This window comes from Tachyglossus aculeatus, unplaced genomic scaffold (assembly GCF_015852505.1).
Source record: "Tachyglossus aculeatus isolate mTacAcu1 unplaced genomic scaffold, mTacAcu1.pri scaffold_194_arrow_ctg1, whole genome shotgun sequence".
NCBI lineage: Eukaryota > Metazoa > Chordata > Mammalia > Monotremata > Tachyglossidae > Tachyglossus > Tachyglossus aculeatus.
The window spans coordinates 29,348-53,258 of NW_024044910.1; the positions used below are offsets into that span (position 1 = coordinate 29,348).

A 23,911-nucleotide genomic window follows, 5' to 3' on the forward strand; every position below is an offset into this window, starting at 1 on the left:
TAGCACACAGTAAGTGCTTATTTAATGCCATTATTATTATCATTATTATTGAGAGTGTCAATTTGGTCATCAAGGGAAGGTAGTTTGGGTGTGGAGGCTAAATTCATTCATTCATTCAATCACATTTTTTGAGTGCTTACTGTGAGCAGAGCACTGCACTAAGCGCTTGGGAAGTACAAGTTGGCAACATATAGAGTAAGCACTTAGAACAGTGCTTAGCGCATAGTAAGCACTTAATAAATGTCATTATTATTATCATTATTATTGAGAGCGTCAATTTGGTCATCAAGGGAAGGTAGTTTGGGTGTGGAGGCTAAATTCATTCATTCATTCAATCGTATTTATTGAGCGCTTACTGTGTGCAGAGCACTGTACTAAGCGCTTGGGAAGTACAAGTTGGCAACATATAGAGTAAACGCTTAGAACAGTGCTTAGCGCATAGTAAGCGCTTATTAAATGCCATTATTATTATCATTATTATTGAGAGCGTCAATTTGGTCATCAAGGGAAGGTGGTTTGGGTGTGGAGGCTAAATTCATTCATTCATTCAATCGTATTTATTGAGCGCTTACTGTGTGCAGAGCACTGTACTAAGCGCTTGGGAAGTACAAGTTGGCAACATATAGAGTAAACGCTTAGAACAGTGCTTAGCACACAGTAAGTGCTTATTAAATGCCATTATTATTATCATTATTATTGAGAGCGTCAATTTGGTCATCAAGGGAAGGTAGTTTGGGTGTGGAGGCTAGATTCATTCATTCATTCAATCGTATTCATTGAGCGCTTACTATGTGCAGAGCACTGTACTAAGCGCTTGGGAAGTACAAGTTGGCAACATATAGAGTAAACGCTTAGAACAGTGCTTTGCACATAGTAAGCACTTTATAAATGCCATCATTATTATTATTACTGAGAGCGTCAATTTGGTCATCAAGGGAAGGTAGTTTGGATGTGGAGGCTAAATTCATTCATTCATTCAATTATATTCATTGAGCGCTTACTGTGTGCAGAGCACTGTACTAAGCGCTTGGGAAGTCCAAGTCGGCAACATATAGAGACGGTCCCTACCCGACAACGGGCTCACAGTTTAGAAAAGGGAGACAGGCAACGAAACAGACCATGAAGACAGGTGTCAAAACCGTCAGAATAAATAGAATTATAGCTATATGCACATCAGAGTGCATATAGACTGTGAGCCCACTGTTGGGTAGGGACTATCTCTATATGTTGCCAACTTGGACTTCCCAAGCGCTTAGTCCAGTGCTCTGAACACAGTAAGCGCTCAATAAATACGATTGATTGATTGATCGATCAGAGCCGGGTTTGAATCCCGGCTCCGCCACCTGTCAGCTGTGTGACCCTGGGCAAGTCACTTCACTTCTCTGAGCCTCAGTTCCCTCATCTGCAATGGGGCCGGAGGAGTTGAGACAGTTGGATGGGGTCAAAAGATTGGAGGTCTCTGAGGGGGAACAGGACAGATTTACGGGGAGGAGGGGTGTGGGAAAGAAGGCAGGTCGAGGAGGTTGAGGTCAGAGGGATTTCAGAGTTGGTGAGGGGAGGGATGTGCAGTGGTTAGTGTGGCTCAGTGGAAAGAGCCCGGGCTTTGGAGTCAGAGGTCATGGGTTCAAATCCCCACTCTGCCAATTGTCAGCTGGGTGACTTTGGGCAAGTCACCTAACTTCTCTGGGCCTCAGTTCCCTCCTCTGTAAAATGGGGATTAAGACTGTGAGCCCCCCGTGGGACAACCTGATCACCTTGTAACCTCCCCAGCGCTTAGAACAGTGCTTTGCACAGAGTAAGCGCTTAGTAAATGCCATTATTATCAGCGCTTAGAACAGTGCTTTGCACATAGCAAGCGCTTAACAAATGCCATCATTATTATTATTATTATGAGGAGATCGAGAGGATGTCCAAGTTGGTGAGTGGCCGAGGTAGGGTAGAGCAGGGAGGTCAGGGGACTCAGCGCTTAGAACAGTGCTTTGCATATAGTAAGTGCTTAATAAATGCCGTCAAACCCCCCCCGCCCAAAAAAAAAAAAACTGAGGAGTGAGGGAAGGCGGCAAACGGAAGGGTCATCAGGAACATTTATGTGGATACTGAATAATAATAATGATGGCATTTGTTAAGCACTTACTATATGCGAAGCACTGCTCTAAGCACTGGTTGGGGGGAATACAAGGTGATCAGGTTGTCCCACGTGGGGCTCACAGTCTTAACCCTCATTTTACAGATGAGGGAACTGAGGTTCATAGAAGTGAAGTGACTTGCCCAAGATCACACAGCAGACATGCGGCAGAGCAGGGATTAGAATAATAATAATAATAATAACAATGGTGTTTGTTAAGCGCTTACTATGTGTAAAGCACTGTTCTAAGTGCTGGGGAGGTTACAAGGTGATCAGGCTGTCTCACAGGGGGCTCACAGTTTTAATCCCCATTTTACAGATGAGGGAACTGAGACCCAGAGAAGTTAAGTGATTTGCCCAAAGTCGCACAGCTAACAATTGGCGGAGCCGGGATTTGAACCCATGACCTCTGACTCCAAAGCCCGGGCTCTTTCCACTGAGCCACGCTGTCTCTCTAGCCACGCTGCTTCTCTACTGAAGTCCCCAAGGATCAATGGGGGCATGGAGAAAGAGAGAAAAAATGCGAGAAAAGGATCAAAATGGTTAAAGAAGTTGGAGGTGGGACCTGATGGCCTTTAGATGACAGTTACTAGAATCTGGAGGGGGTGGTAGAGGCGGATGATGTGGGTTTTGAAGGAAGGGAAAGAAAGGGATGGGGGAAGTGGAATAGTGGGAAAGCGGGATTGGGGCGCGAGAGTCTTCTGGACTGTCAGCCTTCTAGACTGTGAGCCCACTGTTGGGTAGGGACCATCTCTAGATGTTGCCAACTTGTACTTCCCAAGCGCTTAGTACAGTGCTCTGCACACAGTAAGCGCTCAATAAATACGATTGAATGAATGAATGCTAAGGAAGACGACATCTCCTCCTTTCCCAGTGAGTCTGAGGGAGTGGGAAAATTAGAGGCCACCTCTGGAGAGGGAAGCGGGTAAGACTGTGTCTCCTGGAGAGAGCCAGGTTTTAGTGATGGCGAGGAGGAGGAGAGAGAGCGGGACAGGAACAGGTCGAAGATGAGGAACTTCCCCATGATGTGGCAGAGCCGGAAGAAGCAGCATGGCTCAGTGGAAAGAGCCAGGGCTTGGGAATCAGCAGTCATGGGTTCAAATCCCAGCTCCGCTGCTTGTCAGCTGTGTGACTTTGGGCAAGTCACTTAACTTCTCTGGTCCTCAGTTACCTCATCCGTAAAATGGGGATTAAGATTATCCCCCGGGCCTGGAATGCCCTCCCTCTGCCCATCCACCAAGCTCGCTCTCTTCCTCCCTTCAAGGCCCTGCTGAGAGCTCACCTCCTCCAGGAGGCCTTCCCAGACTGAGCCCCCTTCCTTCCTCTCCCCCTCCGTCCCCCTCTCCATCCCCCCATCTTACCTCCTTCCCTTCCCCACAGCACCTGTATATATGTATATATGTTTGTACATATTTATTACTCTATTTATTTATTTTACTTGTACATATCTATTCTATTTATTTTATTTTGTTAGTATGTTTGGTTTTGTTCTCTGTCTCCCCCTTTTAGACTGTGAGCCCACTGTTGGGTAGGGACTGTCTCTATATGTTGCCAATTTGCACTTCCCAAGCGCTTAGTACAGTGCTCTGCACATAGTAAGCGCTCAATAAATACGATCGATGAGGATGATGATGATTGTGAGCCCCACATGGGACAACCTGATCACTTTGTATCCTCCCCAGCGCTTAGAGCAGTGCTTTGCCTATATTAAGTGCTTAACAAATACTAAAATTATTATTATTATTATTACTATTATGGAGCAGGGCTTCCACAGGCCGCACTCGGCTGAGGCTGTGAGGAGGGCTTAGGAAGGGATTAAATGGGGATGAGCTGGTGAGTGTCAGTGTGTCCCCTCCTACCTCACCTCCCTTCTCTCCTTCTCCAGCCCAGCCCGCACCCTCCGCTCCTCTGCCACCGCTCACCTCCTCACTGGGCCTCGTTTTCGCCTCCCCCGGCCCGGAATGCCCTCCCTCCTCACATCCTTCAAACTAGCTCTCTTCCCCCCTTCAAAGCCCTACTGAGAGCTCACCTCCTCCAGGAGGCCTTTCCAGACTGAGCCCCCCCTTTCCTCTGCTCTTCCTCCCCTCCTCTTTGCCCCGATTCCTCTTCTCCCCAATTTCCTCCCTCTGCTCTACCTTCCTCCCTGCCCCACAGGACTTGCGTATATTTGTACATATTTATCACTCTATTTATTTGACTAATGACTTGTATATATCTATAATTCTATTTATTTACATTGATGCTATCGATGCTTGCCAACTTGAAGTTGTTTTGTTTTGTTGTCTGTCTCCCCCCCTTGTAGATTGTAAGCCCGTTGTTGGGTAGGGATTGTCTCTATTTTCTGCCGAATTGCACTTTCCAAGGCCTTTATTAGGGTTCTCTGCACACAGTGAGCGCTCAATAAATGCGATTGAATGAATGAATGAATGAGAGGGGGTTGAAGGACAGCGCTGGGACAGGATGGCAGGGATGGGGAGGGGAAGAGGGATGGGGCGTTGGATGGGAGCTCACTGAGGAGGGCTGGCCTGTGGGGACGGGGGATGAAGAGGGAGTCTGGGCAGAGGGGACAGAGGAGGGGAGACCAGACAGAGGGGAGGGAAGGCGCACTGTGGGGTAAGGGGGAAGAGAACGAAACAGAAAGAACGAGAGAAAGAAAGAATAAGAGAATGAAAGGAAGGAAGCAAGGGAGAAAGAGATAGAACGAGAAAAGAAAGAATGAGAGAATGAAAGGAAGGAAGGAAGGAAGGAAGCGAGAAAGAGAAAGAACGAGAAAAGAAAGAATGAGAGAGAGAGAAAGAGAGAAAGAAGGAAACGAAAGAAGAAAGGAAAGAAAAAATTCAGGTAGGAAGGAAGGGAGGGAGGGAGGAAGGATGGAAGAAAGGAAGGAAGGAAGAGAGAAAGGACGAGAGAGAGAAAGAATGAGAAAAAGAGAGAAAAAAGAAAACGAAAGAAAGGAAGGAAGACAGGAAGGAAGGAAGGGAGGAAGGATGGAAGAAAGGAAGGAAGGGAGGAAGAGAGAAAGAACAAGAGAAAGAAAGAACGAGAGCAAGAAAGAAAGCGAAAGAAAGAGAAAGAAAACGAAAGGATGGAAGGAAGGAAGGGAAAAAGAACGAGAGAAAGAAAGAGAGAAAGAGAGAGAAAGAAAACGAAAAAAAGAAAGAGAAAAAGAAAAGAAGGAAGCAAGGAAGGAAGAAAAAGATAGAAAAGGAAGGAAGGAAGAGAGAAAAAAGATCGAAAGAGAAAAGGAAGGAAGGAAGAAAGAAAAGGGAGAGAGAAAGAAAACGAAAGAAAGGAAGGAAGAAGGGAGAAAGGACGAGAGAAAGAAAGAAGGAGAGAAAAAAGGAAGAGAAAGAGAGAGAAAAAGGAAGAAAGAAGGGAGAAAGAGAAGGAATGAGAAAGAAAGGAGAGAAAGAAAAGAAGAGAAAGAAAACCAAAGGAAGGAAGGAAGGAAGGGAGGAAGGAAGGGAGGAAGGAAGGAAGGGAGGAAGAGATGAAGAGAGAAAGAACAAGAGAAAGAAAGAACGAGAGCAAGAAAGAAAGAGAAAGTGGGAGAGAAAGACAACGAAAGGAAGGAAGCAAGGAAGGAAGGAAGGGAGAAAGAGCGAGAGAAAGAAAGAACGAGAGAAAGAGAGAGAAAGAAAACGAAAAAAAGAAAGAGAAAAAGAAAGAACAGAAGGAAGGAAGAAAGAAAAAGATAAGGAAGGAAGGAAGGAAGAGAGAAAAAAGATCGAAAGAAAAAAGGAAGGAAGAAAAAAAGGAAAAGGGAGAGAGAAAGAAAACGAAAGAAAGGAAGGAAGAAGGGAGAAAGGATGAGAGAAAGAAAGAATGAGAAAGAAAGGAAGAGAAAGAGAGAGAAAAAGGAAGAAAGGAAGGGAGAAAGAGAAGGAACGAGAAAGAAAGAGACAGAGAAAGAAAACCAAAGGAAGGAAGGAAGGAAGGAAGGAAGGGAGAAAAAACGAGAGAAAGAAAACGAAAGAAAGAAGGAAAAGAAGAAACGAAGGAAGAAAGGCAGGAAGGGAGGAGGAACGAGAGAAAGAAAGAAAGAAAGAGAAAGAGAGAGAGAAAAAAACGAAAGAAAGAAACAAAGAAAAAGAAAGGAAGGAAGGAAGGAAGAAAGGAAGGAAGAAAGAAAAAGAAAGATAGAAAAGGAAGGAAGGAAGAGAGAAAGAAAGAAATAAATTAATAAAGAAGGAAAGAAGAGAGAAAGAAAATGAAATAAAGGAAGAAAGATGGGAGAAAGGACGAGAGAAAGAAAGAAGGAGAGAAAGACAGGAAGAGAAAGAGAAAGAGAAAGGAAGGAAGAACTAGACAAAGAAAGAACGAGAGAAAGAAAGAACGAGAGAAAGAAAGGAAGAGAAAGAGAGAAAAACGAAAGGATGGAAGGAAGGAAGGAAGGAAGGAAGGAAGGAAGGACGTAAGGGAGAAAGAAGCAGCGTGGCTCAGTGGAAAGAGCCCGGGCTTTGGAGTCAGAGGTCATGGGTTCAAATCCCGGCCCTGCCAATTGTCAGCTGTGTGACTTTGGGCAAGTCACTTCACTTCTCTGGGCCTCAGTTACCTCATCTGTAAAATGGGGATGAAGACTGTGAGCCCACCGTGGGACAGCCTGATCACTTTGTAATCTCCCCGGCGCTTAGAACAGTGCTTTGCACATAGTAAGCGCTTAATAAATGTCATTATTATTATTATTAAAGAATGAGAGAAAGAAAGAACGAAATAGAGAAAGAATGAAAAAGGAAGAAAAAAAGAAAGGAAGGAAGAAAGAGAGAAAATGAAAGAAAGAAAGGAAGGAAGCAAGGAAGGAAGAAAAAGAAAGGAAAAAAAAGAAAGGAAGAAAGCAAGAAAAAGACAGGAAGGAAAGAAGGGAGAAAGAAAGAATGAGAAAAAGAGAAAGAGACAGAGGAAGGAAGGAAAGATGGAAGAAAGAAAAAGAAAGAAAGGAAGGAAAGAAGGAAGGAGGAAGGAAGGGAGAAAAAACGAGAGAAAGAATGAGAAAGAAAGAAGGAGAGTAAGAAAGAGCTAGAGAAAGAAAACGGAAGGAAGGAAGGATGGATTGATAGATGGGAGGGAGGGAGGAAGGAAGGGAGAAAAAACGAGCGAAAGAAAGAATGAGTGAAAGAAAGAATGAGAGGGAGAAAGAGAAATAGAGAAAGAAAACGGAAGGAAGGAAGGAAGGAATGAACGAATGAACGAATGAACGAACAAATGAAGGATGGATGGATGGATAGATGGGAGGGAGGGAGGGAGGAAGGAAGAAAGGAAGGAAGGAAGGAAGGAAGGGATGGAGAAAGAGAAATAACGAGAGAAAGAGAGAGAAAGAAAAGGAAGGAAGGAAGGAAGACAGGAAGGGAAGGAGGAAGGAAGGAAGGAAGGGAGGGAGGGAGGGAGGAAGGAAGGAAGGAAGAAATAACGAGAGAAAGAATGAGAGAAAGAAAGAGAAAGAGAGAGAAAGAAAATGAAAGGAAGGAAGAGAGAACAAGAGAAACAAAGAATGAGAGAAAGAAAGGAAGAGAAATAGAGGAAGGAAGGAAGGGAGAAAGAACAAGAGAAAGAAAGAACGAGAGAAATAAATAAAGAAAAAGGAAGAAAAAAGGAAGAAAGAAAAAGAAAGGAAGAAAGCAAGAAAAAGAAAGGAAGGAAGGGAGAGAAAAAGAAAGAAAGGAATTAAGAAGGAAAAAGAAAGGGAGGAAGGAAGGAAAGGAGGGAGCAAGGAAGGAAGGGAGAAAGAAAAAGAACGGGAGAAAGAAAAAGAACGAGAGAAAGAAAGAATGAGAGAGAGAAAGAAAATGGAAGGAAGGAAGGAAAAGAAAGGAAAAGAAAGAAAGGAAGGAAGAAAGAAGGAAAAAGGAAGGAAGGAAAAGAAAGGAAAAGAAAGGAAGGAAGGAGGGGAGAAAGAATGAGAGAAAGAAAAAGAGAGAAAGGAAGGAAGGAAAGATGGAATAAAGAAAAATAAAGAAAGGAAGGAAGAAGGAAGGGAGAAAGAATGAAAGGAAGAACGAGAGAAAGAAAGAGAAGGAAAGAAAGAGAGAAAGAAATGAGAGAAAGAGATAGCGAATGAAAAATGAAAGGAAGGAAGAACGAGAGAAAAATAAATAAATAAAAAGAAAAGAGAAAGAAAACGAAAGAAGGAAGGAAGGGAGAAAGAACGAGAGGAAGAAAGAATGAGAAAAAGAAAGAGAAAGAGAGAGAAAGGGAGGGAGGAAAGAAGGAAGGCAAGAAGGAAGAAAGAACGAGAGAAGGAGGACTGGGAGAAAGAAAGAGAGAGAAAGACAACGAAAGGAAGGAAGGGAGAACAAGAGAAACAAAGACTGAGAGAAAGAAAGGAAGAGAAATAGAGGAAGGAAGGAAGGGAGAAAGAAAGAACGAGAGAAATAAATAAAGAAAAAGGAAGAAAAAAGGAAGAAAGAAAGAAAAAGAAAGGAAGAAAGCAAGAAAAAGATAGGAAGGAAGGGAGAGAAAAAGAAAGAAAGGAATTAAGAAAAAGAAAGGAAGGAAGGAAGAGAGGGAGTAAGAAAATGGAAGAAAGAAAGAAAGGAAGGAAGAAGAAAAAGAAAGGAAGGAAGCAAGGGAGAAAGAAAGACTGAAAGAAAGAGAAAGAGACAGAAAGGAAGGAAAGATGGAAGAAAGAAAACAAGAAAAAGAAAGATAGGAAGGAAAGAAGGAAGGAGGAAGGAAGGGAGAGAGAACGAGAGAAAGAAAGGAAGAGAAAGAGGGAGAGGAAGGAAGGAAGGTAGAAATGAAGGAAGGGAGAAAGAACGAGAGAAACAAACAATGAGAGAAAGAAAGAGAAAGAAAGAAAGGAAGGAAGGAAGGAAGGAAGAAAGGGAGGAAGGGAGGAACGAACGAAGTAAGGAAGGGAGAACGAGAAAAAGAACGAGAGAAAGAAAGAATGAGAGAAAGAAAGGAAGAGAATGAGAGGAAGAAAAGGAAGGAAGGAAGGAAGGAAAGACGTGAGAAACAAAGAATGAGAAAGAAAGAAAGAAGGAAAGAAAGAAGGAATGAGAAACAAAGAAAGAAAGAAAGAAAGAAAGAAAGGAAGAAAAAGAAAGAAAGAGAAAGAAAGAGACAGGAAGGAGGGGAGAAAGAGAAAGAACGAGAGAAAGAACGCCTCTGCTCTTATGCTCGAAAGAGAAAGAACGAGAGAAAGAACGCCGCTGCTCTTATGCTCGAGCTGCTGAACGCAGCTGGCGAAAGTCTAAACACCATGCCAACCTCGTTCACTTCAAGTTTATCTTTCCTGCCTTAACTCTGCCCTCTCCTCTGCCAGACAAAAATATTCTCCTCCCTGATTGACCCCCATGCCCATCATCCCCGTCAGCTCTTCCGTACATTCAACTCCCTTCTCAGGCCCCCCTGTTCCTCCCCCTCCTCTCTCCCTCACCCCCCAACGATCCGGGCCTCCTACTTCATTAGGAAAATTAACTCCATCAGGTCTGAGCTCCCCAAAGTCACTCCTCCGCCTTCTCCAACCCCCCGCTCTCAACCTTGTACTTCCCAAGCGCTTAGTACAGTGCTCAGCACACAGTAAGCGCTCAATAAATACGATTGAATGAATGAATGAACCCTCTCGTCTACTCTCCCATCCTTCCCCTTCTAGACTGTGAGCCCGCTGTTGGGTAAGGACCGTCTCTATATGTTGCCAACTTGGACTTCCCAAGCGCTTAGTCCAGTGCTCTGCACACAGTAAGCGCTCAATAAATACGATTGATCGATTGATTCCCAGCAGTATCTTCGGTTGAGATCTCCTCCCTCCTAATAGCTACTCCATCCACCTGTGTTTCAGACCCCATTCCCTCTCATCTTATGAAATCTCTCGCCCCTTCCTTCCTCCCTTCCTTAACTTCCATCTTCAACCGCTCACTCATTCATTCATTCATTCAATCATATTTATTGAGCGCTTACTGGGTGCAGAGCACTGTACTAAGCGGCAGCATATAGAGACAGTCCCTACCCAACACTGGGCTCACAGTCTAGAAGGGGGAGATGGTTTACCTGCATTACTTCCGAGCCCTATATGTAAGTTGAATTTATGAATGTGCCAAGTCTACGAATGGAACAATCCCTAAGCTAATATGTTTAATGGGAAAAAGGCATGGATTTTCCTGGACTACATATTAAAAATAAATCCCAATAAGTTACAAATATTGGGCTGTCAGTGTTTAAAAATACATCTCTCTAGAATACGGACAAAGTTAAATTTACATGGTCTTCTGGGTGAAAGTAAGAGTAATAGTTGCCAACTTGTACTTCCCAAGCGCTTAGTCCAGTGCTCTGCACATAGTAAGCGCTCAATAAATATGATTGATTGATTGATTGATTGATAAGAGCAACTGGAAGTTTATGCTAATTTATAGGATTTCTGCAGTAAGTCCTTGCCGTCTTTACCAGAAATGAAATATGGATCTTCATTTACGGGCAGGGAAAAATCTGAATTAATCTTAATTCTAACTCAACCAAAGAAAAAACAAAACACTATTAATGTGGCACTTACTATAAAAAAGTCAGAGTAGGCTATCGGGCTCTTTCCCCTTCAAATATGCCCCCGTCCCCACAGATTAGAACCCACCACCTCGGACTTCCAAGCCTGTGCTCTTTCCCTCGAGCCACAAAGCTTCTCCTACTTCACTTCTCTGGGCCTCAGTTACCTCATCTGTAAAATGGGGATGAAGACTGTGAGCTCCACATGGGACAACCACATTACCTTGTATCAATCCCAGCACTTAGAACAGTGCTTGACACATGGTAAGCACTTAACAAATACCATAATAATAATAATAATAATAATAATGGCATTTATTAAGTGCTTACTATGTGCAAAGCACTGTTCTAAGCCCCGGGGAGGTTACAAGGTGATCAGGTTGTCCCACGGGGGGCTCACAGCCTTGATCCCCATTTTCCAGATGAGGGAACTGAGGCCCGGAGAAGTGAAGTGACTTGCCCAAAGTCACACAGCTGACCATTGGTGGAGCTGGGATTTGAACCCATGACCTCTGACTCCAAAGCCCGGGCTCTTTCCACTGAGCCACGCTGCTTCTCCAGCCACACTGCTTCTCATCATCATTGACTGGTAAGGATTGGATCTGTATATATGTATATACGTTTGTACATATTTATTACTCTATTTATTTATTTATTTAATTTGTACATATCTATTCTATTTATTTTATTTTGTTAGTATGTTTGGTTTTGTTCTCTGTCTCCCCCTTTTAGACTGTGAGCCCACTGTTGGGTACGGACTGTCTCTATATGTTGCCAATTTGTACTTCCCAAGCGCTTAGTACAGTGTTCTGCACATAGTAAGTGCTCAATAAATACGATTGATGATGATGATGATGATGATCTGTTTATTGTTCTATTGCTCTCTCCCAAGCGCTTAGTCCAGTGCTCTGCACACAGTAAGCGCTCAATAAATATGACTGAATGAATACGATTGATTGATTGCCACACAGCGCTCAATAAATATGATGGAATGAGCGAATTAATCCAAGCGCTTAGTCCAGTGCTCTGCACACAGTAAGCGCTCAATAAATATGACTGAATGAATACGATTGATTGCCACACAGTTAGCGCTCAATAAATATGATGGAATGAGCGAATTAATCCAAGCGCTTAGTCCAGTGCTCTGCACACAGTAAGCGCTCAATAAATATGATTGAATGAATACGATTGATTGATTGCCACACAGTTAGCGCTCAATATGATGGAATGAGCGAATTAATCCAAGCGCTTAGTCCAGTGCTCCACACAGTAAGCACTCAATAAATGTGCATGATTGAATGAATGAATACAATTGATCGATCGATTGATTGGCAGGGAATGCTTACTGTTCTATCGTCCTCTCCCCAAAGTTTAGTCCAGTGCTCTGCATAGAGAGGCAGCGTGGCTCAGTGGAAAGAGCCCGGGCTTTGGAGTCAGAGGTCATGGGTTCGAATCCCGGCTCCGCCACATGTCTGCTGTGCGACCTTGGGCAAGTCACTTAACTTCTCTGAACCTCAGTTCCCTCATCTGTAAAGTGGGGATTAAGACTGTGAGCCCCACGTGGGACAACTTGATCACCTTGTATCCCCCCCCAGCGCTTAGAACAGCGCTTTGCACATAGTAAGCGCTTAACAAAATGCCATCATCATCACCATCATAGTAAGAGCTCAATAAATATGATTGAATGAATCAATACAATTAATGGATTGATTGGCACACGGTAAGCTCTCAATCAATCAATCAATTGTATTTATTGAGCACTTACTGTGTGCAGAGCACTGTACTAAGCGCTTGGGAAGTACAAGTTGGCAACATATACAGTCCCTACCCAACAGTGGGCTCACAGTCTAAAAAAAAAAAAAAATGAATGAATTCAAGTGCTTAGTCCAGTGCTCCGCATATAGTAAGTGCTCAATACATACGATTGAATGAATGAATGAAAGAATGCACTTTATTGATTAAGCACTCAGTAAATACAACTGAAGGAAAAAAGCGGTTAGTCAGTGCTCCGCACAAAGTGATCAATAAATATGATTGAATGAACGAAAGAATCAAAGTGCTTAGTCCAGTGCTCCACACAAAGCGCTCAATAAATTAAGGGTTTAGTACAGTGCTCTGCAAACAGTAAGCACTCAATAAATATGATTGAGTGAACAAATACGATTGAATGAATTAATCCATGCACTTAGTACAGTGATCCGCACACAGGAAGCGCTCAATAAATACGATTGACTGACCAAATGAATCCAAACGCTTAGTCCAGTGTTTCGCAGTCAATAGATACGATTGAATGAGTGAATGAAAGAAGACGATTGATTTCTGGGCACACAGTAAGCACGATAGAATATTAATTAAATAATACAATTGATTGCTCAGCAAATGGTAATCCAGAAATACGATTGAATAAATGCATGAAAGAAGACAATAGATTACATTTGAATTTGACTGTTTGATTACGATTGATTACATTTGAATTAATTACATGTGAATTAGATTACATTTGAATTATCATGGAGTACCTGTAATTCTTTTTTATGAATGAGGTACACATATCTATAATTCTATTTATTTCTATTGATGCTATTGATGCCTGTTTACTTGTTTTGATGTCTGTCTCCTCCCTTCTAGACTGTGAGCCCGTTGTGGGCAGGGATTATCTCTCTTTATTGCTGCATTGCACTTTCCAAGTGCTTAATCCAGTGCTGTGAACACAGTAAGCGCTCAATAAATACGACTGAATAAATGCATGAAAAAAGGCAATTGATTACATTTGAATTTGACTGATTACGATGGATTACATTTGAATCAATTACATGTGAATGAGATTATATTTGAATTGATTACACTTGAATTAGCCCACAGTAGCTATAATTCTATTTATTGTTATTAATAATGTGTATATATCTATTATTCTATTGATTGATATTGATGCTATTGATGCCTGTTCACTTGTTTTGATGCCTGTATCCCCCCTTCCAGACTGTGAGCCCGTTGTTGGGTAGGGATTGTCTCAATCTATTGCCGAATTGTACTTTCCAAGCGCTTAGTACAGTGCTCTGCACACAGTAAGTGCTCAATAAATACGACAATAAATGAATGAAAGAAGACAGTTGATTACATTTGAATTTGACTGATTACAATCGATTATATTTGAATCAATTACATGTGAATGAGATTACATTTGAATTGATTACATTGATTACATTTGAATTAGCACAGTATCTATAATTCTATTTATTTTTATTAATGATGTGTATATATCTCTAATTCTATCTATTTAAATTGATATTACTGTTTCCTGTTTCCTTATTTTGATGTCTGTCTCCCCCCTTCTAGATTATGAGCCCGGTTTGGGCAGGGATTGTCTCTCTTTATTGCAGAATTGTACTTTCCAAGCGCTTAGTCCAGTGCTCTGCACATAGTAAGCGCTCAATACATACGATTGAATAAATAAATGAAAGAAGACAATTGATTACATTTGAGTTTGATTACGATTGATTACGTCTGAATTGATTACATTTGAATTAGCCCACAGTATCTATAACAATTCATTTTTATTAATAAGGTGCATATATCTATAATTCTATTTATTGATATTGATGCTATTGATGCCTATTTACTTGTTTTGATGCCTGTCTCCCCCCTTCCAGACTGTGAGCCCGTTGTTGGGTAGGGACCATCTTTATATGTTGCCGAATTGTATTTTCCAAGTGCTTAGTACAGTGCTGTGCACACAGTAAGCGCTCCAGAACTATGATTGAATAAATGAATGAAAGGCAATCGATTACATTTGTTTTGATTGTTTGATTACGAATGATTAGATTTGAATCAATTACATGTGAATTAGATTACGTTGGAATTGATTACATTTGAATTAGCCCACATATATATATATATATATATATATAATTCTATTTATTTGTATTAATGATGTGTATAGATCAATAATTTTATTTATTTCTATTGATGCTACTGATGCCCGTTTACTTGTTTTGATGTGTTATGTAGCAATAATTCTATTTATTTCTGTTGATGCTACTGATGCCTGTTTACTTGTTTTGATGTGTATATAGCTATAATTCTGTTTATTTCTATTGATGCTATTGATGCCTGTGTCCTTGTTCTGATGTCTTCTTCTAGACTGTGAGCCCGCTGTGGGCAGGGATTGTCATTTATTCATCCATTCAATCGTATTTATTGAGCGCTTACTGTGTTCAGAGCACTGTACTAAGCGCTTGGGAAGTACAAGTCGGCAACATATAGTGTGGCTAAGTGGAAAGAGCCTGGGCTTTGGAGTCAGAGGTCATGGGTTCAAATCCCAGCTCCGCCAATTGTCAGCTGTGTGACTTCGGGCAAGCCACTTAACTTCTCTGTGCCTCAGTTACCTCATCTGGAAATGGGGATTAATTCAATTACATTTATTGAGCGCTTACTGTGTGCAGGGCACTGTACTAAGCACTTGATTGACTGTGACTGTGGGGATTGACTGTGAGCCCTCCTTGGGACAACCTGATCACTCTGTAGCCTCCCCAGTGCTTAGAACAGTGTTTTGCACGTAGTAAGTGCTTAATAAATGTCATAATTATTATTATTCATTCATTCAATCGTATTTATTGAGCGCTTACTGTGTGCAGAGCACTGTACTAAGCGCTTGGGAAGGACAAGCTGGCAACATCTAGAGACGGTCCCTACCCAACAACGGGCTCACAGGCTAGAAAGGGGAGACGGACAACAAAAGAAAACATATTAACAAAATAAAATAAATAGAATAGTAAATATGTACAGGTAAAATAGAGTAATAAATCTGTACAAAATTGTCTCTATTTGTTGCTGAATTGTAGTTTACAAGTGCCTAGTCCAGTGCTCTGCGCACAGCAAGCGCTCAGTATTGAATGAATGCCTCACCCTCTCCATCCCCCCCGCCTTACCTCCTTCCCTCCCCCACAGCACCTGTATATATGTATACATGTTTGTACGGATTTATTACTCTATTTATTGATTTATTTTAGTTGTACATATTTATTTTATTTATTTTATTCTGTTAATATGTTTTGTTTTGTTCTCTGTCTCCCTCTTCTAGACTGTGAGCCCACTGTTGGGTAGGGGCCGTCTCTAGATGTTGCGAACTTGGACTTGCCAAGCGCTTAGTCCAGTGCTCTGCACACAGCAAGCGCTCAAGAAATACGATTGAATGAATGAATACGGCGATTGAATGAATGATTGAATGAATCAATCCCCCTCCTCCCCCTCCCCACCCCCGCGCCTTACCTCCTTCCCCTCCCCACAGCACCTGTATATACGTATATATGTTTGTACAGAGGTATTACTCTATTTATTTATTTTACTTGTACATACTTATTCTATTTATTTTATTTTGTTAATATGTTTTGTTTTGCTGTCTGTCTCCCCCCTTCTAGACTGTGAGCCCGCTGTCGGGTAGGGACCGTCTATAGATGTTGCGAACTTGTACTTCCCAAGCGCTTAGTACAGTGCTCTGCACACAGTAAGCGCTCAAGAAATACGATTGAATGAATGAATGAATGAATACGGCGACTAATGAATGATTGAATGAATCAATCCCCATCCTCCCCTCCCCATCCGCCCCGCCTTACCTCCTTCCCCTCCCCACAGCACCTGTATATATATATATATATATATATATATATATATATATATTTGTACGGATTTATTACTCTATTTTATTTGTACACATTTATGCTATTTATTTTATTTTGTTAATATGTTTTGTTTTGTCTGTCTCCCTCTTCTAGACTGTGAGCCCACTGTTGGGTAGGGACCGTCTCTGCCCATCCACCAAGCTAGCTCTCTTCCTCCCTTCAAGGCCCTACCGAGAGCTCACCTCCTCCAGGAGGCCTTCCCACACTGAGCCCCTTCCTTCCTCTCCCCCTCGTCCCCCTCTCCATCCCCCCATCTTACCTCCTTCCCTTTCCCACAGCACCTGTATATATGTATATCATCATCATCATCATCAATCGTATTTATTGAGCGCTTACTATGTGCAGAGCACTGTACTAAGCGCTTGGGAAGTACAAATTGGCAACATATAGAGACGGTCCCTACCCAACAGTGGGCTCACAGTCTAAAAGGGGGAGACAGAGAACAAAACCAAACATACTAACAAAATAAAATAAATAGAATAGATATGTACCAATAAATCAAATAAATAAATAGAGTAAAAAAAATATGTACAAACATATATACATATATACAGGTGCTGTGGGGAAGGGAGGGAGGTAAGATGGGGGGATGGAGAGGGAGAGAGTATATATGTTTGTACATATTTTTTACTCTATGTATTTATTTATTTTACTTGTACACATCTATTCTATTTATTTTATTTTGTTAGTATGGTTTTGTTCTCTGTCTCCCCCTTTTAGACTGTGAGCCCACTGTTGGGTAGGGACTGTCTCTGTATGTTGCCAACTTGGACTTCCCAAGCGTTTAGTCCAGTGCTCTGCACACAGTAAGCGCTCAATGAATACGATTGATGATGATGATGATGATGATGATGCTGCCAACTTGGACTTCCCAAGCGCTTAGTCCAGTGCTCTGCACACAGGAAGCGCTCAATAACTACGATTGAATGAATGAATGAATGAATACGGCGATTGAATGAATGATTGAATGAATGAACGAATACGCTGCCGAAGTACGCTGGAGCGCCGGCGAAGGACGTGAGCGCCTTCGCGCGCCGCAGGTCCCTTAGCGGCCACCGTTGTTCCCCCCCCCCCCCCCCCCCCCCCCCCGCGCGCGGGACCCGGATGTAGGACCCGGATGATGGACCAGGTTACCGGCCGGCGTCCCCGTTTCCATGGAGACGGCGAAGAAGGCGGCCTAGTTTCCCCTCGCTGGAGCCAGGCCCGTGGACCCCCCAAGCAGGTATCCTCCCCGGGGCCATAGAAACCGCGCCCGGCAATGATGATGATGATGGCATTTATTAAGCGCTTACTATGTGCAAAGCACTGTGCTAAGAGCTGGGGAGGTTACAAGGCGAATGTCTTGGAACAGTCTTCTAGAATAACTTCTAGACTGTGAGCCCACTGTTGGGTAAGGACCGTCTGTGTACATTTTTTTTTTATTTTATTATGTTAATATGTTTTCGTCTGTGTACATATTTATTCTATTTATTTTATTAATATGTTTTCGTCTGTATACATATTTATTCTATTTATTTTATTTTGTTAATACGTTTGGTTTTGTTGTCTGCCTCCCCCTTCTAGACTGTGAGCCCACTGTTGGGTAGGGACCGTTTCTAGATGTACTCTATTTATTTATTTATTTATTTATTTATTTATTTTACTTGTACATATCTATTCCATTTATTTTATTTTGTTAGTATGTTTGGTTTTGTTCTCTGAATCCCCCTTTTAGACTGTGAGCCCGCTGTTGGGTAGGGATTGTCTCTATATGTTGCCAGATTGTACTTCCCAAGCGCTTAGTCCAGTGCCCTGCACACAGTAAGCGCTCAATAAATACGATTGAATGAATGAATGAGCCCCCTCCTTCCTCTCCCCCTCTTCCCCCTCTCCATCCCCCCCGCCTTACCTCCTTCCCCTCCCCACACCACCTGTATATATGTTTGTACGTATTTATTACTTTATTTATTTTATTTGTACATATTTATTCTATTTATTTTATTTTGTTAATATGTTTTGTTTTGTTGTCTGCCTCCCCCTTCTAGACTGTGAGCCCGCTGTTGGGTAGGGACCGTCTCTCTATGTTGCCAACTTGTGCTTCCCAAGCGCTTAGTCCAGTGCTCTGCACACAGTAAGCGCTCAATAAATACGATTGAATGAATGAATGAGCCCCCTCCTTCCTCTCCCCCTCTTCCCCCTCTCCATCCCCCCCGCCTTACCTCCTTCCCCTCCCCACACCACCTGTATATATGTTTGTACGTATTTATTACTTTATTTTATTTGTACATATTTATTCTATTTATTTTATTTTGTTAATATGTTTTGTTTTGTTGTCTGCCTCCCCCTTCTAGACTGTGAGCCCGCTGTTGGGTAGGGACCGTCTCTCTATGTTGCCAACTTGTGCTTCCCAAGCGCTTAGTCCAGTGCTCTGCACACAGTAAGCGCTCAATAAATACGATTGAATGAATGAATGAGCCCCCTCCTTCCTCTCCCCCTCTTCCCCCTCTCCATCCCCCCCGCCTTACCTCCTTCCCCTCCCCACACCACCTGTATATATGTTTGTACGTATTTATTACTTTATTTATTTTATTTGTACACATTCATTCTATTTATTTTATTAATATGTTTTGTTTTGTTCTCTGCCTCCCCCTTCTAGACTGTGAGCCCGCTGTTGGGTAGGGACCGTCTCTCTATGTTGCCAACTTGTGCTTCCCAAGCGCTTAGTACAGTGCTCTGCACACAGTAAGCGCTCAATAAATATGATTGAATGAATGAATGAATATTTATTTGTTTATTTTATTTGTACGTATTTATTCTATTTATTTTATTTTGTTAATACGTTCTGTTTTGTTGTCTGCCTCCCCCTTCTAGACTGTGAGCCCGCTGTTGCGTAGGGACCGTCTCTAGAAGTTGCCAACTTGTACTTCCCAAGCGCTTAGTCCAGTGCTGTGCACACAGTAAGCGCTCAATAAATACGATTGAATGAATGAATGAATGTTGCCAACTTGGACTTCCCAAGCGCTTAGTCCAGTGCTCTGCACCCAGGAAGAGCTCAATAACTACGATTGAATGAATGTAAAAATGTAAAAATGTCATCTGTAAAAATGGGATTAAGGAACTGTGAGCCCACTCTTGGGTAGGGACCGTCTCTCTATGTTGCCAACTTGGACTTCCCAAGCGCTTAGTCCAGTGCTTTGCACACAGGAAGTGCTCAATAAATACGAATGAATGAATGAATGTAAAAATGTCATCTGTAAAAATGTGATTAGGACTGTGAGCCCCCCGTGGGACAACCTGATAATAATAATAATAATGATGATGGCATTTGTTAAGCGCTTACTATGTGCCAAGCACTGTTCTAAGCGCTGGGAAGGTTACAGGGGTGATCAGGTTGTCCCACGGGGGGGTGGGGGACTCACAGTTTTAATCCCCGTTTTACAGATGAGGGAACTGAGGCCCAGAGAAGTTAAGTGACTTGCCCAAAGTCACACAGCTGACAGTTGGCGGAGACGGGATTTGAACCCATGACCTCTGACTTCAATCGTATTTATTGAGCGCTTACTGTGTGCAGAGCACTGTACTAAGCGCTTGGGAAGCCCAAGTTGGCAACATATAGGGACGGTCCCTACCCAGCAGCGGGCTCACAGTCAAGAAGGGGGGGACAGACAAATGGGTTCAAATCCCGGCTCTGCCAATTGTCAGCCGTGTGACTTTGGGCAAGTCACTTCACCTCTCTGGGCCTCAGTTACCTCAACTGTAAAATGGGGAACCAAGACTGTGAGCCCCCCGTGGGACAACCTGATCACCTTGTAACGTCCCCAGCGCTCAGAACAGTGCTTGGCACATAGTAAGCGCTTAATAAATGCTGTTATTATGATTCTATCAATCAATCAATCGTAAATGCTGTTATTATGATTCTATCAATCAATCAATCGTATTTATTGAGCACTTACTGTGTGCAGAGCTCTGTACTAAGCGCTTGGGAAGTACAAGTTGGCAAAATATAGACAGTCCCTACCCAATAGTCGGCTCACAGTCTAGAAGAAGGAAAGGGAGACATTATTCAACAAATACGATTGAATGAATGAATGTATATATGTTTGTACATATTTATTACTCTATTTATGTATTTTATTTGTACATATTTATTCTATTTATTTTATTTTGTTAATATATTTTATTTTGTTGTCTGTCTCCCCCTTCTAGCCTGTGAACCCGCTGTTGGGTAGGGACCGGCTCTAGATGTTGCCAACTTGGTCTTCCTAAGCGCTTAGTACAGTGCTCTGCACACAGTAAGCGCTCAATAAATACGATTGAATGAAATGATGATGTGTCAGGAGGGGGGCAGGACTGGGGTCAGTGGTCAGCCCTGGCAGACCCCATCCCAATCAATCAATCAATCAATCGTATTTACTGAGCGCCTACTGTGTGCAGAGCACTGGACTAAGCGCTTGGGAAGTCCAAGTTGGCAACATCTAGAGACGGTCCCTACCCAACAGTGGGCTCACAGTCTAAGAAGGGGAGACGGAGAACAAAACCAAACATATTAACAAAATAAAATAAATAGAATAGATCTGTACAAGTAAAATAAATAAATAAATAGTAAAATAAATAAATAAATAGTAAAATAGATAAATAAATAAATAAGCAAAATAAATAAATAAATGAATGAGTAAAATAAATAAGTAAAATAAATGAATAAATTGTAAAATAGATAAATAAATAAATAAGCAAAATAAATAAATAAATAAATGAATAAGTAAAGTAAATAAGTAAAATAAATAAATAAATAGTAAAATAGATAAATAAATAAATAAGCAAAATAAATAAATAAATAAACGAATAAGTAAAATAAATAAATAAATAAATAAACAAATAAATAAATCCCAGTGTGGCTCGCACGCCGAGATCTCAAGAGGGCTGCTTGGGAGGAGGGCAGGCACCATCCTGGCGCTTAGTAGGCCATCATTATTATTATTATTGCCCTCATCCCCGTCCCTCGGTGGGCCGCCCCGAGTGCCAAGCACAGGGGTTGAGGGGCATCCGGGGGTGAGGGGCCAGTCCTGGCTCGCGCCGACCGTTGGCATGAGGGGAGGCCCCAGGATTAAGTCTGTGAGCCCCCCGTGGGACCACCTGATCACCTTGTAACCTCCCCAGCGCTTAGAACAGCGCTTGGCACATAGTAAGCGCTTAATAAATGCCATTATTATCATTATTAAGGCGATCAGGTTTCAATCAATCAATCATATTTATTGAGCACTTACTGTGTGCAGAGCACTGTACTAAGCGCTTGGGAAGTCCAAGTTGGTAACATCTAGAGACGGTCCCTACCCAACAGTGGGCTCACAGTCTAAAAGGGGGAGACGGAGAACAAAACCACCTCTGACTCCAAAGCCTGCGATCTTTCCACTGAGCCACGCTGCTGAATGAGAAAAGCCGCTCCATCGTGGCTTAGTGGAAAGAGCCCGGGCTTGGGAGTCCGAGGCCCTGGATTCTAATCCTGGCTCTGCCGCTCTTCAGCTGTGTGACTTTGGGCAAGTCACTTCACTTCTCTGGGCCTCAGTGACCTCAAGTGTAAAATGGGGATGAAGACGGTGAGCCCCCCGTGGGACAACCTGTTGACCTTGTACCTACCCCAGTGCTTGGCACATAGTAAGCACTTAACAAATACCGTCGTTATTATTACTATTATTATCCCCCCTCCTCCATCCTCCTCCTTCCCCAGCGCTGACTTTTCCAGGGGGCCGAGGCCGTTCGGAAGGCCCGTCTTCCCCGTCGGCGTTTCTCGGGCCGGAGTCAGGTTTAGGGGCTTTGGTGGCAGGTGTTGGGGCCTGTTTATGTTTCAGGGATCCAACATGGCTGAGGTGCGGATCCTACCGAGCCTCCCTCAGAGAAATGTCGACGCCAGCAGTGGCAGCAACGCCCGAGGCAGCAGCGTCGCTGGGGCCAAGGTCAGTGGTGATGGAGAATGGGCGCCATTTTGGGGCCCACTGCTTCTGATCCTGGGTGGGAGGAAAAACAACTTTGTGAAGAAAAATGGGTGTTTGTGTGTAAAAACTGGTCTGTGAGGAAAATGGTGTGTGTGTGTGTGTGTGTGTGTGTTTGTGTGTGTGTGTGTGTGTGTGTAAAAACTGGTCTGTGAGGAAAATGGCGTATATGTATGTGTTCGGAAAAACAGGTCTGCCAGGAAAATGATGTGTGTATGCGTGTGTCCTTCCGGGGTTCAATCAATCAATCAATCAATCATATTTATTGAGCACTTACTGTGTGCAGAACACTGTACTAAGCGCTTGGGAAGTCCAAGTTGGCAACATATAGAGACGGTCCCCAACCAACAGTGGGCTCACAGTCTAGAAGGGGGAGACAGAGAACAGAACCAAACATACTAACAAAATAAAATAAATAGAATAGATATGTACAAGTAAAATAGAGTAATAAATACGTACAAATATATATACATATACATATATATACGTACAAACGTATATACATATACAGGTGCTGTGGGGAAGGGAAGGAGGTAAGGGGTGGAGGGGGGAAGAGGGGGAGAGGAAGGCGGGGGCTCAGTCTGGGAAGGCCTCCTGGAGGAGGTGAAATGACTTGCCCAAGGTCACACAGCTGACAAGCAATAGAGCCGGGATTAGAACCCATGACCTCTTCCTCCCAATCCCAGGCTCTTGCCACTAAACCACGCTGACTCTCCCAGCGTGGTACTGCAGGCCCCGGGCGGGAAAAGCCTCCTGGAGGAAGAGGCTTTTCAGAAACACTCCGAGGGCAGGGAGGGGACCCAGTGGGCTACTTTTTAATAATAATAATAGTAATACAGTAATAATTACGGTATTTGTTAAGTGCCTACTGAGGGCCGGGCACCGCACTAAGCGCCGGGGTGGATACAAGCAAATTGGATTGGACGCAGGCCCTGTCCCACGTGGGGCTCACAGTCTCAATCCCCATTTTACAGATGAGGGAACTGAGGCCCAGGGAAGCGAAATGACTTGCCCAGGGTCACACGGCAGACAAGTGGCAGAGCTGGGATTACGCACTTGCGTGTGTGAGGAAAAACAGTTCCGTGAGGAAAAACGGGGTGTGGTATGTGTGTGGAAAACAGCTCTGTGAGGAAAAATGGTATGTGTGGGGGGGGAAAAAAGCTCTAGTGAGGAAAATGGCGTGTGTGTGTGTGTCCCTCCCGAGCTCAGCTTCTACGTACATTGTGTGTGTAAAAACAGCTCTGTGAGGAAAATGGCATGTGTGTGTGGATGTCCCCTCCTGAGCTCACCTTCTGTGTACATGGGGGTGTAAGGAAAAACAGGTCTGTGAGGAAAAAGTGTGTGTGTGTGTGTGTGTGTGTGTGTAAAAGCAGTTCTGTGAGGAAAAATGGCGTGTGTGTGTGTGTGTAAAAATAGCTCTGTGAGGAAAATGGTGTGTGTGTGTCCCTCCCGAGGCTCACCTTCTACATACATTGTGTGTGTAAAAACAGCTCTGTGAGGAAAATGGCATGTGTGTGTATGTCCCCCTCCTGAGCTCCCCTTCTGTGTACGTGTGTGTAAGGAAAAACAGGTCTGTGAGGAAAAATTATGTGTGTGTGTGTGTGTGTGTGTGTGAAAGCAGTTCTGTGAGGAAAAATGGCATGTGTGTGAGTGTGTGTAAAAATAGC

General features: G+C 43.0%; 1 protein-coding gene across 1 annotated transcript in view; it reads left to right on the forward strand.

The window, feature by feature from the left end:
- Window positions 1–17,424: 17,424 nt before the first annotated feature.
- Window positions 17,425–23,911, forward strand: part of LOC119923409 (cilia- and flagella-associated protein 65-like) — a gene marked incomplete at its 3' end in the record, with an annotated part of 198,524 nt that continues 192,037 nt past the window's right edge. The window contains exons 1-2 of the mRNA XM_038742808.1: window positions 17,425–17,500; window positions 22,104–22,208. Coding sequence (XP_038598736.1) covers window positions 22,113–22,208 — 96 coding nt within the window. The remainder of the gene's footprint in view (window positions 17,501–22,103; window positions 22,209–23,911) is intronic.